Here is an 18,519-nt window from a genome sequence, read left to right on the forward strand (position 1 = left end):
TGTTAGCAGAGGTACAGTGAAACAGATCAGAGCACTAATAACAACAGTAATCATATAAAGACATATAAAGGAGAAAATGATTCAATAAAAGTGGAATCACATAAATAATATATATAAATCCACTGCACAAATATATAAAAATGAGGGTTTGTGTTTAACACCTGTAAACAGAAGAGTTTCTGAAGAATGTTTCTTTACTGCGACCTGCTGTAAGCTGAACTGAAACCTCTGCATTCACTGTGCGAGACGTGTTAGCCACATTTAGCTTAGCACAAAGACTGCAAGGAAAAGCAGCTTGCCAGCTAAATAAATAGATTGAAAACATGCTTAAAAAATGACATATTTTGAATTTTGGAGAGCTAATTTTTTTCAGTTGCATGTTTTTGTGCTACGCTAGGCTAACACATCCTGAAAACAACACAGCAGAGATGATGAACAGCTTTCACACCTTCTTCTTTTAAGGTTTATCTTTTACGCTGATTGTTGTGGACTTCACACTTCCTCTGGTTGCACCTCAAACACCTGAGATGACATCATTAAAGCTAACGAGCTAACTAGGATTCTTCTGCTGTTTGTGGTGGAAGTGAGGATTGATGTTACTTTTCTGTGTGTGTGTGTGTGTGTGTGTGTGTGAGATTTGATTTCTACAGACAGGTGAGTCTACATGAGCTCTTCAGCTAGCAAAGCGTACCTTGTCTCCTCTCTCGCCTTGATATCCGTCGCTACGGCTCCCCTGAAAACAACAAGGGTTAAAAATGCACTTGGAGGAACAAGAACCTTTAAGCCATAAAACTGAGGCAACAACATGCGCAGCCACTGTTCAGGGCCTTATAATAGAATATAACACATCGCTTTACTCTATTCTTTTACTTACCATTGGCCCGGGGGGACCGGGAGGACCAGGCGGGCCCTAGAGACAGAAAATCAGAAACAATTCTAACTTAAATAACTTGTTAAAATGAAATAAACATAAGATCTATACATGTAATGACATTTTTATACCCATTTACTGTCAAACAGCGTGTAACTCACAATGTAACAGCAGCACTACTTGATATTAGAATAAAAAATACTTATTTCATATTTATTTTTGTAACTTTCTAACACAAAGAGTAAAATAAAAGTTAAAAATAGCTGTTATGATTATATTTAAAAAATATTTAAAAAGGAGATGAGATGTAACTTGATATAACGTTTAGCCTCAGATCGCAGTCTGAGGAAGAGACACAGATACATTAGTTTACATACAGGGAATCCTTCAGGGCCTCTTGGACCAGCACCACCAGGTGGACCATCAGGACCTCTGATACCCTGCAGAGAAAGACATGCATGCAGTTCATGTTCTGGTGGCGATGTCCTCTATCGCCCTTTTACTTTTTACTCTGACCTCACTTTCCTTCTATAACTTCATTCAGAGAAAGTCTGATTCACATCATGTCATGAATTCAGAACAGTTTGCATTTAAAGCACATGTGAGGTTTCTAAAGTGCGTCAGATTGTTGTTGCACAGTAAACAGAAAAAGTGAAAATCTTACAGGTTGACCGTTCTGTCCTGGTAAACCTGGCAGACTCTAAATGAGGAAAAAAGAAAAACATTAATTAATTTTTCATTTTGATTACATTTATTTTTTAATAAAATATTTTTTTTACCGACTTTGTGAAAGTGGATCTGCCTCAAAATACAGACAATAATGAAGTTTGAGCCAGACTGATTTCTCTGCCATTCAATTTAACTGTACTGTCACTGCAGCACCACCTGCTGGCCAAATACTGTCAAAGCTTGCAGACCGGCTCAGAGCTGATGGGTGCAGGTGTGATGTGTTGCACGAGTTGTGACAGTATAAAATAGGTCAAATGATGGAAAAATAACGTTAAATATCAAAACACCAAAATAGTTCTTTGGGCTCATTTAAAATTAAATTTATTCTATGAACCATTTGTGGTGCAGATTATTGAAAATATGTAGAAAAAAGGGGATTTACACTTTATAGTTCAGGAGTTGTCGAATATGGCCACACGGTGGCGCCATTCTCACCAAAAACTTGTCACTTTTCACCAAATGTCATTAAATCTTTTGACAGGTTTTTGAGATCTACCCAAAAGACAAACTACTGAACTGAAAACACAACAATGACAAAAACACACTTTTTCTTTTCTTGGAAGGACAAAACATTTTCGTAATGAAGCCAATAAAAAGCAGAAATCTGTTATCTTGTATGTATGTGTGTGAAACCTTACCGTGATGCCATCGGAGATGTAACGAGGTTCTCCTTTCTGACCCTTTGGCCCGATAGGCCCCTGTTGGAGGAGAGAACGTCATCCCTCAATCTATCACATGCAGCGACAATAAACCACGTTCTCCAAATGATGAGATTCAAGCATCCAACATATCAAGGAATATATGAGGAATCAAAGTTTGTCCTCACAGAGAGTCCAGGGAGTCCAGGGCCTCCTGTCCCGAAGCCGGGGTCTCCGGGTTCTCCTCTGGTCCCGTTACAACCATCCAGCCCTGGTGGTCCTCTGCTGCCCTCCAGACCAGGGTGACCCTGCAGAGTGAGGGAGAGGAGGGTGAACACTTCCAGAACAAGAACTGGTGGCGGTCATAATGTGTCTTAACATACAAACAAGTCATGAGTCAGATTTTTCCCAGAAGTATTATGAAAATGAGACGGTGTGAACTCAGAGACTCAGAGTGCAGGATACACACCCTAACCCCCTAACCCTAAACCTGGATCCAGACCCTGAACAACAAGATGATCTAATTTCCTTTATTGATCTTCGATTTTGCATATGTGACTCTTTGACAGGTGTAACACACAGGAGGAGGAATCCTGCCACCTTTAACTTAACTTATCTAGTATAATGACAACAAAGCTGCAACTTTAAAGCTGTTTTATTAGAGATTTACTCACTAAAATGATCCATCCATCTATCCAAGACATATTATTTATTATCACTTCTCAGTATCTGTGTCTGTGTCATCATGGCAGAAATAATGTCTGACCACTGGTTGCTTCAGATAGGAATGCTAACTCATGAAAGTACAAACTATGAGAATAACAACAGGATGATGAAGGATTTTATTAAAGTGTGCACATGCTTTGTGTTTCTGGATTACTTACAGGTACTCCATCACTTCCTTGGAACCCTGGTACTCCCATAGGTCCCTGTATAAATCAATAATCCACTGTGTTAATTTATTATCATCGAACACAGCACCGCCTGGTGGTGAACACATGCTACTGCTTGGTGGCTGCAGACAGTTCTGATTGATAGTGTTTGGATGAAAGTTTGCACATTTACATGATCAAGAAATACAATAAAACCAATAGTTCAAGTTAAATAATGAACATATTTGATATGAAGACATATGAGAAACAGGTTATTGCTTCACTGACGAATACTCTATTGTAAGAACAACACATGAGCCACGTCAAGATCTATAACACCCACCTTGTCTCCTTTGGGGCCAGACGGTCCTTTCAGTCCAATGTGGCCTTTCTCTCCTTTGGGCCCTGTAGGCCCCACGCCCCCACGTGGCCCTTCTGCTCCACCTTGACCAAGTTCACCAAGAGGCCCCGGACGACCCTGAGAGAAGAGAGAAGAGTCATTTTTCGGGGCAAGAAGGAGTAAAACAACAACAGCTGTCCACTGTGAGGCTCCTTTTTCATTCTGTTTATTGGTATTAAGTCAAATTAAAAAAAGATAATTAATGTCAGCTTAACACAGTTGTAATTACATATTAAATATATCTTCATGGGCGAAGTCATAATTGTTTGAAATGCATTAAGAACACTAAAAAATGTCCTTAAACAAGCTTATAATTATGTATGAATCTGTTATAAACAATTTCTTCTTTTTTTAGGGGGTTTTAAAAGTTATTGCACATTTCAATTGTTTCCTTTTGTGTTAAATTTGAGCACCAAACCAACGCTGACTCCTTTCATCTCTCTGATAAGTGATTCAAAGTCTCTGAATCGCGATGTGATAACGATCAGGTGGAGTGACCTGCATATGACACCTTGTGCGTCCAATCATCATCTTTATCTGACGTCTGAGTAAACACAGCGTGTTCATCTGCACATCGTTCATTCCCTCCTTTCATCAGCATCATTTCACACCACCGTCAGTCGTTTTCAGGCCGGGGAAACACTCGCAGAACCAAATTCCTGGGGAAGCCATTTTGTACTTGTGCTATGGATCCGATGGATGTGTTTACATGAGACGGGAACAAGTCAGGGCGGAAGAGCCAGCTGTGTTTTTTTTTTTTTCTTGTGGAGGGACGTTAGCACGTGAGTGTGCCTCACAATCCCAAATCTCAGAGGGATGGTGAAGTGCTTTATGTGGGCATGCAGCGGCATGCGGGCTTAGACGGTGGTCTGGAAGAAAAACAGCTAACGTGGATTTCACAAAGAAAAGACAGTTTACCAGAAAATGCTATTTATTTTTAAAGGATGCATCTTTATGGGGGTTATTCCAACAAAAAAAGTGAATTGTAAAGCTTTTGTTTTGATATGGTTGTGCTTGCGCTGCAGGTGACTGGCTGCACTACCAATTTGAACCACATGATGGCAGTAGAAACAAAAAGAAGCAACATTAGCAGGTGGTTTGTGCTGATTTAGAGCTGATGAATGAACAAGTCAAAGGAGTCTCTTACTTAAGAAGCAGACATTGCTGAGACGAATGCACATAAACTCCAACTACTGACAACCTGCCATTAGTTTAAATTTTAAAGCAGTATGACAGAGCAGGGAGAGAGGAGACAGGTGGAGGGAGGAGGACGGACAGATGTGTCGGGTCAAAGAAGAGTCAGAGGCTGAAATCTACATTATTATTGTTTCCACAGTCAGATCCTGTGTCTTTAACCTGCAAACAGGGAATATATGTCACATCAAAAATTAGACCGAGCTATTTTGTTTTGATTCATGGACGGCGAGGAAATGTGCTCATAAATTCACTCAGAAAGATGACACCCAATAATGTTAACTGAGGAAGTAAACCAGTGCTGCAGATGTACGTTTAACATTTATGAGACGTTTATAGCTGCATTTATAGGACGGAGATGCATGTAAACGCTTGCATGCATGCACATGTGTGCCAGAGGATGTTTTATGAATCCTCAACCCTTAACTTTGCCCTTAACTTAACCTAATTTAAACTTAAACCACAGGCTACAGCATAAAAGAGCATGCACGCATAAACACATTCACACACGGTGAACTATACAGTCCGTGACACACACACACACACACACACACACACACATATACATGCACATGCATAGAGGTTGCACACCCATCATTACACACAAGGTAAAGGCTCACACACCCCTCTATTAGTTCCACGCACACACACGACACAAAAAAGAAGGTACCGTTCCACTTCACACCTGGTCCTATTCATATATAACTGCTCTGCCTGAAGACACAAGCCCATTTAACGAGTGAAATAGCAAATCTCACATCAGGGGACATTATGGAGAAGGTCAAAAAACAGTTACAAACAATCTTTAGCGTTTGTTTTAGCCTGCAGGGAGTACCACACAGGTGGAGTTTATAGCATCCGGACCCCTGAGATAAACACTGACAGTCACACCAAACTATAAATATCTTCTTGTGACTGTCTAAACTTTATGTTTGCTTCTGTACAGCGAAGCACGGGACACCCAACATGAAATCAGCACTATCAAATATGAAGCTATGTTCACCTGCTGGTTAGCTTAGCTTAGCACCTCACAGTGACAATGGGAAAGAAAATACTCCTGCACATCACGCCCTGTAAAACCAGGTTAACGAAACTAGATGTATAACCTGTTAATTACTGAGCTTTGGATGTGGTCTAAAAGCAATGCTAGCCCTTTCCCTCTGTTTCTAGTCTTTTGCTAAGCTAAGCTAACAATCATCTCATCTCACTCTCAGAAAGACCCCACGGTGCGTCTCAGCTGCTCTGCTTCCAGCCCACGTGGCCTCGGGGCAGGCAGGTAGCAGTAATGACAGGGCTGTGCCAGGTAAAGGCAGCCTGCCAGAGCTGTCTGGTTCGCGCTCACACCTGGTTTCACCCGGGGAAAATATGCGGGGGTCCCACTTTCTCTCACGCCTCGCCTCCCCTGCGTCTCCGTCACACTTTCTTTGACTTTAAGCGTCTTCTCCTGCAGCTCTGCTCAGGTCTGTTTGTGATTACGCAACAGTTAGATACACTTCACAGGGTTGTGGGGTCAGCTCGTGAAAAGGCTCCGACGTCTTTCTAGTATCTATTTTTCAGGTCACAGGAGTCACTTTCAAAGACTCGGCTGGGCACTTTGTCTGTCTGGTGTTATGTAAAAGGTGAGAGGTGAAGTGTGGTTGAGGTGAAAAGGCGGCTGGGTCCTTGTGTCCAGCAGGCACTAAACAATGCATTTGTTGTTCTTGCCAGGCTCTAATCATTCCCCTGCATGCATGGACATATGGGGACTTTTCACAGTTGTGAAAAGCTAGTAAATGCATAGAAACGGCGACTACAATCTGATCTTCAGAGAGACTCAGCTGGAAGTGAGTTTCTGAAGGTTTAAAGCACCTCTGTTTATTCCCTAACATGGCATGGAATTAAAAAATGCAGGCTGCAGAGGAGAAGATCACAGGGGAAGAGCGTGGAGTAGAGATAAAAGGGAAGGGATGAAAGGGAATAAAAAGGGGGGGAAACCATTAAAGACAAAAAGGAAAGCTGTTAAATCACGTCAGGTTTTGATGGACCATGATGCTGCAATGAAAAAGACCAGCAGGGGGCGACCGATCAAACCACACAGGTCAACAACTGTCTGTGGCCTGTGGATATCGAAACCTTTAAACGCAAGCAAATTAGGCATAAAACCAAATACATACTGATTTATAAAGTACGTCTGAGTCTTCAGAGCAACATCCCAAACGCTGACAATAAAATGGTTTTTACTGCAGGCTCATGTGGTGATTTTCCACAGGTGCATTTTGAGTTTAAATTTCATTACTTTATGCAAATATTCACTTCAATCCTACAAAAAAAGCAGCACTTTTAATATCAAAGCAATGGCTTTTTAAAAACTTTATCATATTCATAACTTCTGCGTAATCTGCACAAATCCTTAAAGCACAAGTCATATTTTTGGCCACTAGGAGGCAGAATAACTCCAAAACAAGGTGACATATCGCCATCCACTTAAACTGTTATATCCTAAACTGCAGCATTGCGCAGCATTAGCATTAACCTGGAGGAATATGTCCGGCCTCCTGATGAATGCAAGTACTGTAGTCTCTTTCCTTCTATCTCCAGTTTGGTCTCCACCCACTCCTGAAGGAAATTAAATGCTAAACGCTTCGACTTTCTCTGCTAGCTAGTTGCTAAATCTGAGCAGTAAATATTTACTGTTGCTCCTGCTTGGTTGAAGTTATGGGGGGGTTATTATTCCACATTATTCACATCTGATTTGCACACATTATACAAATAATGTACTTTGCTTTTTATACACATGGAGACAAATTTTATCAGAGATCAGTCTGTCCCCCTGCCAGCGTCTCCCCGAGTCCCGACACCCTTTTCCAGTTGGCATCCCTGTCTGTTTTCATGCCAGCCCGTCGGGTCTCCGCCCGGCTCTTCCAGACCTTCCATCCTCATCACCTTCCAGCAGACTGGTCAGTTTGTAGGCCCAAATCCCCTCCAGCACAAAGGGCACAATGGAGCCTATTCTGGGCCACTAAGCTCTCTGGACTTACTGCTCCCATCGGGCCTACCTCACTTCCTGATAGAGGAGAGTGCTTGGACAGACAGATTCTAGCCGCCACGCACGTGAAAAAAAAAACAGTGTGTGTGTGTGTCGTCCACGAACGCACGCGCACGCAAGCGCGAACACACACCCTCGGGCGCTCTGAGGATTTGTCGAGGCGCATTGTTTTGAGCAGCGAGTGTGCTAGGGGGAAGATTTTAGCTGTCACACCGCATGCTCACTGGGGGGCTTTGATGGGAGCAACGCGGAGCAAGGGGGGGGGGCAAACGTTGGGTCTTTGGGTGCAAGTTTAATCAGCGGGGCAGTCTGATAACCCAATTACAGCTTGAGCCACATGCAAACACACACATGACTCGGCAGAACCTCAAACGCAGCGCGATGGCTACGAAACGTGCTCAAAGAGCAGGACGTCGACGCTGCTGGAGATGAAACAAGTGAAAACACTAACGAGAACTCAGCAGCTCCCACAGCCGCCTGCACACACAGCAGAGAAAGAGGGAAATCCTCAGTCCTCTCTAGATGGGAATGTTTAGGTTGTGCCGTCTTTTTTCCCTCCTATCCCCTCCAGCGATCAGACGGCGAACCCAAACACCTTCGTTTATCTCAGACATGTTTGTCCTGCGCAGGATGAGTGATGGCGCAGCAACCGCAGACTGATAGCCTCAGCATACGGGCATTTAAGGTGGAATTTCTCAGATATATGGACGGTATATAAATACCATCAAACTGGGAGCAGCTGGCTGCTTTCTTTTTGTTTAAATTCTTCACTTTGGCTGTTTGAGTTGATGTTATAAATGTAACGTTGTTGTTTGTGTTTGCTCTGCAAGATTCTTAGCATATCTGATGCTAACCGCTAATTAACTGTAGGATCACCACCTTCGTCTTTCTGACATTCAGATCATTTGCTACATGAAGAAACGCTGTTCATTAAGAAAAATGGAGTTAGTTACTTTCAATCAATCAATCGTGTGACTTTTAAAAAAAAAGTTAGTGTGCTGCAGCTCCAAATCTGATTAAAGTGCTGCAATAAAACTCAAAATTTCGATCTTGAAGACATCACAGACGTGTGCGACACATGACTGCTGGGAAATGCGGTGCAGATGTGCACATGTGCAATGTGTGCTCTCTTGTCAAAGTATCATTAAAGGTGAATCGATCGGAAGAGAGACACTCACGCCCAGCGGCCGTCCTCTGCTCCCTCAGACTGATTCCCACCCCTCCTCTGCCCCTCGTCTGTTTGTGGTGATGGCCGCCATTAAACAAACAGCCTGTTCTCTCTTTTCATCCAGGTGCTTTCCCCTCCAATAAAAACCCCATTAGCGGCCAGCGAGCCCCGCTGTCCCACGGTGATGATGTCATAAATCCGCTGTGTTTTCTCAGCTGTCGGACAGGAAGTGAGCCGCAGCGTGAGGAGGAAGCTCGGGGGGCCTTTCGGCTTGTTGTCTTTTAATTTGTCTTTCTGTTGTTTGAATGCAAAACTTTATGAGCCTTAACAAGTGAAACATGACGAGTTTTTCCCATGAAAAGCTGCTCAGGATGAGCCGTTAGGAAGCCATAAATAGATTTTTTACTCCACTTTAGCTAAATGGTGTAATTGGGGCTGAAGCGAAAAATTAGCCTGAGGTGACGACAGCCTCTGAGCGCAAACAGCAGATGTAATTGGCACGTATGGCTCGCTTAAACCTCTAAGACCTTTAACGACCAGCGTACGGATGTGGCTGTTGAGGTAATGCAGATGAAGATGTTTGCCAATTACCACGCTCAATTACGAGTTGTTTGGCTCTGCGGGGGGGATTACGCTGAGGCTGAGCCCGATGAAGCAGAAGAAAAGGGGGAAAATTCATGTCCAAATATTTCGTTTGAGTTGTAAAAATGGTGTTTGGTGATGCTGTAACATCTCTGTTTGCTTTGGGGAGGAGCCATCGAGGAGGAGGCAACAGATAGAGAGAGGTGAAGGATGGAAAACAAGGTGACGGGAGGAAACCTGCGAATCATATCGTTAAGCTTATGTGGGAACATACGGTGGAGGAGATATGAAGACGCACTATGTGATAGCTTCAGCTTCTCTTCATATGAGTTATCACTGCGAGATGAGTTGATATTTGTATCTTTTACTGAGGTGTTGGCAAAGAAATGGTCCATTTTAAATGTGTGACAATCAGAGCAGAGTCCAGGATGCTGATCGGCCTCGACCGACACACTTTAGCGTCGGTATCAGCCGTCAAATCCCACTTGGGTCGACGCCTGGTTTACAAACAGCCCTGAAGTCTGTGGACAGCAGAGCCAGACAAAAATGTCTCCCTCTCTGTTTATCACAGGGGAGGAGACGTGGTCGCGTTCTCCAATCGGCGCTGACAAAAGAGGCGAAGTGCGTGAAGACGGGCTCGATCCAGCTGTGTTTAGTTAGGTAGGGATTGAGATTCCTGCCGAGCTTGTTAATGCTCCGCTAATGTGCATGTTTTCTATATCAGTGTGTGTCGGCATCGGCGGCGTGGGACTCTTCTCCTCGACTTATCTCCCCGCTCTGCTCCTTCAAAACAAGCGAGTCCAGAGATACAGCAGAGGGGGGGTTTTTTCCCATCACAGGCAGCTGTACTCCCTCCTGATACAATCTGACGCCCACCCAACCTGCAGGGGAGGCCCCTCCGACGATAAACTGAGGGTCTGCATCAAAAGCATCAGTGACATCCTCCTATATTCACTTGAAACTGTGTTTATTTTGGAATAAACCTGCACGTATAGGAGTTTTCACAGATTAACATTTAATCTATGGAACACACACACACACACGCACACACACACACACTTAATTGCTCATGCTAAAGCATTTTTGTCCTGTTAAAAGCTGATGAGCATCTACATGTTTAACAGTCTGTCAGTGGGTTTATGCCTCGGCAACGAGCAGGGCAGGACTCTGCAGGAAAGACAAAAATGCCATAAATGATAGTTTAGATTTGTGTTAACTTTGTGTGTGTGTGTGTGTGTGTGTGAGAGAGACCGTGTGTGTGGAGAAGTGGAAATATCATAAATAACTGCGCCATCATCATCGCATCAAATCACAAGAGCCTATAAAATCAGTAATAAGCAGTTCTGTACATTCCTGCTCTTTGTGTGTGTGTGTGTGTGCGTGTGTGTGTGCGCACATGACATTATCACCCAGAAGGTGTCTAATTCCTGCTCAGCAGAGAGGTGAAACCAATGAAAGCTTCCCTCAGGATTTTTTCCACTCCATTTACTTTTATTTTATATTACATATACATTCTGCACTGATGGCTGTAATTAATGATGATGATGATGATGATGAGATAATGATGACATGAGTCACCTTAGTGCCTAAAATCAGACATAAATTTAACTTAGTGGTAATTTTGTGTAAGATTCTGCAAAAAGTAAAAGTAAAAGTACCCCAAAACTTCATTTTATGATGTTTTGGGCCTTGAGTTAAGAGTTATTTCCACATTAAAACCTCTGCCTACGGAGATTCAAAGCAACATACAGTAACTCCAAAAAACATCTATCTATCATTAGTTTACATGTTGATGATAGAGCTGCACACAGTCCTGCAATCACCTCCACGAGAAAACACCTGCACGAGACTTAAGTCTGGTTCACTGAAGTTCCTAAAGCGGCCATGTGAGGGCAGTAGTGTGCGCTGGAAACAGCAACAGGTCTTTGATACAGACCTTCACCACGAACTCCTTCTTCATCTTTTACACTGAACAGGAAAAACCTGTTCAGTTTTCTTCTTCTGTACTTTTCTGTCTTTGTTATTTTACTTTTATGTGTGGTCATTAAATAAAGTTGGAGGATTCAAAGCCATCAAAGACGCAAATGGGTGCAAGAGAGTAAATGTGAAACAAAAGGATAAAGAGAGTGTCTGAATACACCTCGAAGACTATTCAATGCACACACACACACACACACACACACACACACACACACACACACACACACCTTGGCCTGTCTACCTCGGAGCCTGTCATCCTGGTGCCCCTGACCTTCTGGTCCACCCTGGCCTTTGACCTTTGACCTTTCCTAGACTAAACTCACTGTTGGTGAGTGGATGAGAGGGCTGTGAGTGTCAGGTGTGTGTGTGTGTGTGTGTGTGTGCGTGGGTGTGTCTGAGAGAGTTCAAAGCTAAAATGCATCCTAGACAGGTTTTGTTGTAGAGACATTTTTGGACAAAGGGAAAAATAGCTGCTTTACCGCCATTGTATACGCGTGGTGTGTGTGTATGTGTGTGTGTGTGTGTGTAGAAAGTCTGTGTGTGCACATGTGTATGTGCGTGCCAAGATGAAGCCTAAACAAAGACCACCACCATTTTTAGACTCCTGCCTCAAAAGAAGGGAGAGCCTGATAAAATGCCATACAGGGGCCCAGGAGTGTGTGATAAGACTGTCCTGCACATTAGTCTGGTCACACACACACACACACACACACACAGAGAGAAACATAAAAGTAACCACACATATAGCCCCTAAAATACACTCACAAGCGCTCACTCAGCGAAACCCGGACAAGCTTAATAATCACAAACACAACACATTAGAGAACGCATGGAGAGAGAGAGAGAGAGACAGAGACAGACAGAGAGACAGAGAGAGACAGAGAGAGAGAGAGAGAGACAGAGAGAGAGAGAGAGAGGTTAGAGATATATTGAAAGATAAGGAAAAGACAGAAGAGAGAGAAAAGATCAAAGTCATCATTCATGCTTGTCTCGGGGTCAGACTGCTGCCTCGTCTGATTATCTGTGAGCGATCTGAGCCTGTGTGTGTGTGTGTGTGTGTGTGTGTGTGTGTGTGTGTGTGTGTGTGTGTGTATGGTCTTCTATATGATTATGCGCCTCGGTATTGCGTGGATGCAGTTCAGTGGGCTATTTCAATGAGGCAACGCTGTGGCTTTCACTCATCTGCTCTCATTACATCCTTCTGTTCTGTCTCACAAGCCGTGCTAGCGCGAGCGTGTTTTCACTCAAAAAAGTTTGACAGAAAAAATCACTTTTTTGCCTTTTTCGAAAAAGCTGTGAAGTCGCAAACATGCAACTCATTTCTGAAGAAGAAGAAGAAGAAGAAGAAGAAGAAGAAGTTGCTCCACACAGATCTGATTTAACCTTCCTCACACTTCTCATGTAATTATGTCATCTTGTTGTGCCTCTTCTTCTGCAGTGGTATTACAGTTTTCCCACAGGACGACTGGCGCCACCTACTGCTTATCTGCTTATCTCCATGAACCAGCTCCTAATATCTGCATAATATCTGCAGCGGATGGAATCATTCGCATCTTCTTTTGCCTAATTTCTGGAAATTCGGTTAAAATTTGTGATCATTGGATGGAAACGCAGCTGCTTTCTCACTCTACTTACTTACATTTTCTCAGTCTAAGTCTTATTTTTTCCTCACATCTCCCTTTACTTTGGTCAATCTGTCCAGTCGTCTCTCTCTCTCGCCTCCTGTGAGATAAAAGGACCTCTGCCGACCTGTCCTCTCTACCTGCTTCAGGATTAAAGTAAAGGAATTCAGGGATGGAGAGATGGCGTCTTTCACCGAGAGGCCCCGCAGAGGGGGTTCATCCCTCGTTTTCTTATCTTCCCATCCCACCGAGACACACATCCACTATCACTTTACCCTCATGGTGTTTTAAAAGGGGCGGCTGCTGCTCTCCCTCTCTTTTCCTCTCTATTCATCCTTTATTCCTGCCTCCCTTTGTTGTCTGGGAGTTTGTGCCCGGCTTGTTCACTCCTTCAGCCAATCACAGAGGCTGATTATTATTATATTATTCTAATGATTCATCATTATTTAGCAGCTTTGTTTTATTTTCAGCTTCACAAGTGAGAGGATTTGCTGTTTTTACTTGTTTTGTACTTCATTTATACTATTTCAAAGTGAATATCTTTGAGTTTTGGATATTTTATAAGCTAAAAGCTGTAGTTGTGCATTCTTTCTGTCTACAGCACGTTCATCTGTACAGATATAAGTCCAGGCTGCATCACAACTCAAACGCCACCATTTCATACTGAAATGCTGCAGAGGAAACAGTGAACACGAGTAACAGTGGTGGGAGGAGCCCTTGGATCAGTTTTACTCAGGAAAAGTAGAAATAGTGTAAAAATACCCCATTACATAAAAGTCCTGCATTCAAAATATTACTTAAGTAAAAGTACAGAAATATTACAAGTAAAATGTACTTTAAGAATCAAAAGTAAAAGTACTCATTGTGCAGAATTGGCTTTTCACAGCGTTGGATTATATAAAATTACATTAATCTGTTTTCATCACTCAGGAATTCATGCAAGAGCATCTGTAAAGATCATCTTTGGGGTATATTTGTCTTTATTAGAACTGAACATTCAACATTGCAGTAATTTTAAATACTTAATATACTACTGGGTAAATTAGTAGTGTAGTACTGCATCATATTTTTTGTAAAAAAATAACTAAAAGTAAACAAATGAAGCAAAAAGTATAATATTACCCTCTGAAATGTTTTGACTAAAAGTATAAAGAAGCATAAAATTGAAAAAAAAAACTCAAGTACAAGTATGTCAAAATTGCACTTAAGGACAGGACAGTACTTGAGTAAATGTACTTAGTTACATTCCATCACTGGTAAATCAATACGTTTCCTATGGTTTGAGTGTAGAAGCAGGTGAGTGTTACCAGCTGCAGCAAAGCTACCTGGCCTCAGGTGTGCATCTGTTTGTGCTCATTCGATCAAACACAGCACCATGTGAGCACGTCATAAAGGAAGTCCTCCCTCTGGCTCTCTGGTTCTGATTGGCACAGAAGGAGGTCTGACAGAATGAAATAAAGCACATCCTTCCTGACCCCTCTGCAGCTTGAACAGCTCTGGACCGTTGACCGAACCACTTCTTGAACACACACACACACACAAACCATCCTGTCATCCCTAACGCTGCCCTTTGACCCCTGGGGTTTACCCAACGGGAGCGGATGTTGTTGGACCTAATGGATCCAGTATGACAGCGATATTAAAGCCAGGAGGGTAAAACATGCAAACACCAGCTTTTAAACTAAGTAAAAGCGAAGCCCTTTGGCTTTTAATAATGAAAACCAACTAAAACCACACACACCGTCTGGATTGTGTCTCTGCTGTGTTTGCGTTGGGGTCGGACGCTGTATCACCCAGGCGAGCAGAGTCCTCCTCAGGCATTAGCAATGGATTTAAGAGGCATATAAATCTCACTATCTATCTGCCGCAGTGATTAAAACCTCCTTCATCCACTTTAAAGCACACAAAGTTGACAAGAGGTGCGTTTGTTCCTCCCGTTATTACCGGATGTTTGTTTTCATGCCACATTTATTGGCCGGAGGACATCTACAGTTCACATTTCTGTGTCTCTACATGTCAGTCCTGCCCTCCTCCTCTGTAAGTAATAACAATGTTCCAGTGTGTGCAATGCCCTCCAGAGTTACTGGCACAAATGTGGGTAAATATGAGCCAAAGCATCTGCAGAGGGCAAACAGTGACAATGGAAATACGAAGCTTTTTTGGTCTGCTTGTCAGGTTTGACGCTTTTTCCGAGCCTCCTGTTTGTTTGTGACGACCTGCACATTAATTGAATCTGTCGCCCTGGAAACCAAGTGATGAGAAGGAAAAACATGGTTGTTGTTGTTGTTGTTGTTGGGTTATATATCTATATCTATAATATCTTTATTGGCTTCATGATTAGACGAGAAGATTGATACCACTCTGATGTCTGTATGGTAAATATGAAGCTAAAGCCAGGAGCTGGTTAGCTTAGCTTATCTTAGCATAAAGACAGGAAATGGAGGGAAACAGCACAGATTGTACAGATTTAATGAATTTAAGAATGCCGAAGTAGAAGCAGGTAGATTTTGGTACCGTTAGACAGGGCCAGGCTAGCTGCTTCCCCCTATTTCCAGCCTTTATGCTAAGCTAAGCTAACAGGCTGCTAGCATCAGCTATATATTGAACTAATATCAGAGCGGTATCTCATCAAACTCCAGCAAAGAAAGCAAATAAAAGTATTTCCCAAAATGTAAAACACTTATCTTTTCATTTTAAGACTTCTTAGTTTCTAAAACAATCTAAAACCGCAGTAAATGTGAATTTGTGCACATTATAATTATTTTGCATTAGCTTCTGTAGAGTTTTGCTTCTTCTTCTTCTTGAGTGAAACATCTGTGCAGGATCTGTAGCACATTCTTTCTGTGGCTATCCGTTCCCCTGATTGATTACTTTAAGAGATGAACTCTTGATAATCCCCGCCATTTGAAAAAAAGTTCCCCCTCAGGGATCAACAGAACGATACGAGACAACATTTACATTCTGTCAGGCCTCAGCTGTGTCTGATTCATCTCGTGTCTTGTTTTGTCATTTCTTGAGCAAAACGGCCAAAGTTTTTTGCAGGCGCAGCTCCTGCATGATATACATAACAAACATGACTTAATCCCATGTGCTCTTTGATGATGAACGCCCTCTGAAGTCACACAGGAGACACTGAGACAAGTGGCTGACTCTGGTCCAAGGCAAACACAGCGAGAGACAATGGCAGGAGAATATTTCGCCCGCTCACGGAACGTCTGCTCTGATAGCTTCATATCTTTTAAGGAGTTGCGCTGATGCCATAATATGGGGTCTGTATGTGTGTAGACAGTAAATTACACGTTCTAGCGGTATTTAAGGGAACAAAGCTGCAGATGCATGACAGCCAAACTTTCACTTGCACTGAAATGGGAGGAAAAATGTTTAAAAACAATCTAAATTACGTTTTACGGAGCCTTTTGTTAATGTCAGATGTAAAGCTGCTAAATTTCAGCAGTTAATTGATTAGGTCATTGGTTTCCAAGCGTCTCGTTTTACAGGTAAAAATTTTCAAATATTCCTCGAAAAAAGCAAAGATCAGAAGAGAGAGAGAAGAGTTTTTCTGCAAGATTCACCAGGTTAAATTTAAGATGTTTTAATTCCACACAGATTGCAATATAACACCTGTTCCTCATCAAACCAGCCCAAAGTATAAAAGTATGACAGAAAACCAGGAGGGACAGAATGGCCTAGAAAAAGTTTGTATCATATCACACTATTTCTGTATTTACCAGCAATATATAACAATAATTCTTCATGATATGATAAATTTAATTAAATATACCTAAAACAAGATAAGCGATAGAAAATGAGTAAAATCCATAATAATGAATTTAAAATTCATTATTAGGACAGGTCTTGACCCCCAGGTTGGGGGCAGTAGTTGACAGACAGAAAAAAGTTGACATTTGACAGAATAAAGTCTTATCTTATCTTATCTTATCTTATCTTATCTTATCTTATCAAGCATTTACTTGTTCTAACTTCTAAAATGTGGGTATTTTCTGTTTTACTCTCTTTCATACCAATGTCCATTGAAAAATTTTAGGGTTTTAAGACTGTTGGTCGTGCATCACTTTTGGCTCAGGGAACTTTTTCCCCCCTCTTTTCTGACATTTTTCAGACTAAACGATTCACCAGTTAATCAGAAAGGTGATTGGGAGTTTAATGGATGATTGATATAACTGTTAGCCGCAGCAGGAATGGTAATTGATCCTTCTTTCAAAACTAGCTGTGATTCTCTTCTACATTTGGTAGTGGTTGAGGCGAGTTTCCCTCCTTCACTGAAGTGCTTTGAGCATCATGATAAAAAACTATATGAATGCAATTCATCATTATTAATATTATAATTACATTTAAAGAATGAATTTTACTGTCCAACAGAGTGTTTGCATGTCTCTCTGTAACACACCTGAGACCTCCAGTCATTAGGGGAAGCCATCCAGGCTTACGCCCAGACAAACACAGACCTCAACTACTTTCTACCTGTGACAATCAGGGCTGTTAACAGCTATGATCGAGAACACACCTCCCCGACCTGCAGGTTTAAAAGTAAAACTGAAAAGAGACAAATAAGCACCTTACCGCTTAAACGTTTCCAAGCAATAACAGGTGAAGGCGCTAAGACGGCCACAGCGGCTGTGTCATTTAGACCGAGCAGGAGGCCTGTACAGAGGTAGGTGGTATTACCTGAGCTGTATCATTTAGCTACAGGTACCTGGGTGTAATGTGGAGGTCGTCACTGTGTTATTTACCTAAACTGGTGTACAGTAGGCAGGCGGTAAGTGTAGGCTTCGGTGTCAGACAGTAATTGTTGTTTGGATACAGGCTGAAAGAGACCGAGCTACACTGTGAAGCTTACAGTTAGTCTGGTTTTAGCACACACACACACACACAGTCCCAAAGAAGATGTGTGTTAACACAAGCAGCGTCGGTCATCTATAGAGACGTCCCCAAGAGATCCTCCGAGGACAAAAAAGTGCACTTCCTGTTTCATGCAGAAGAGGTAACAGGCATAGTGAGGTTTTGACTGTCTCTATTTATTTAGAATACTGGCTGTAAAAAAACAAAGACTGAATGACCTCTGTTTAGCCAAAAAACCTATTTCTTCAGCCCTGAGCGGTGACTGAAGGCCCACCGCAGGTTTAACCCCCGCCAATCAAAGGCTCAGGTAGGGTGTGTGCATGCAAAACCAGGACAAAAAAGGCATCCTGAGTGGAAATTGCACACTTAAATGAAATTATTAATGCTGTCCACCTTTAATTCTTGCACTTTTAGCACTGACTGCCAGGAGGACGTATATTTTTTGCCCTGGGTTTAAACTTTCAGGCCACTTGAGTCATAATTCTGCATTAAAATGATGTTTCTCTAGTTTATCATGTGGTTTTCAAGGTGTAAAAGCCTCTGAAACAGCACTAAAGCTAATGAGACTAGCATCCTGA

General features: G+C 42.3%; 1 protein-coding gene across 3 annotated transcripts in view; it reads right to left on the reverse strand.

Annotated features, from left to right (window-relative positions):
• Window positions 1-18,519, reverse strand: part of col4a6 (collagen, type IV, alpha 6) — a 118,087-nt gene that overhangs the window by 26,171 nt on the left and 73,397 nt on the right. For all 3 annotated transcript variants that reach the window (XM_041964496.1, XM_041964495.1, XM_041964494.1), the window contains exons 5-12: window positions 3,454-3,588; window positions 3,123-3,167; window positions 2,427-2,546; window positions 2,239-2,298; window positions 1,536-1,571; window positions 1,249-1,311; window positions 875-910; window positions 692-733 (exon numbers count right to left, since the gene is read on the reverse strand). In XM_041964496.1, the coding sequence (XP_041820430.1) occupies window positions 692-733; window positions 875-910; window positions 1,249-1,311; window positions 1,536-1,571; window positions 2,239-2,298; window positions 2,427-2,546; window positions 3,123-3,167; window positions 3,454-3,588 (537 nt within the window). The remainder of the gene's footprint in view (window positions 1-691; window positions 734-874; window positions 911-1,248; window positions 1,312-1,535; window positions 1,572-2,238; window positions 2,299-2,426; window positions 2,547-3,122; window positions 3,168-3,453; window positions 3,589-18,519) is intronic.

Source organism: Chelmon rostratus, chromosome 23 (genome assembly GCF_017976325.1).
Source record: "Chelmon rostratus isolate fCheRos1 chromosome 23, fCheRos1.pri, whole genome shotgun sequence".
In the NCBI taxonomy this organism is placed as follows: domain Eukaryota; kingdom Metazoa; phylum Chordata; class Actinopteri; order Chaetodontiformes; family Chaetodontidae; genus Chelmon; species Chelmon rostratus.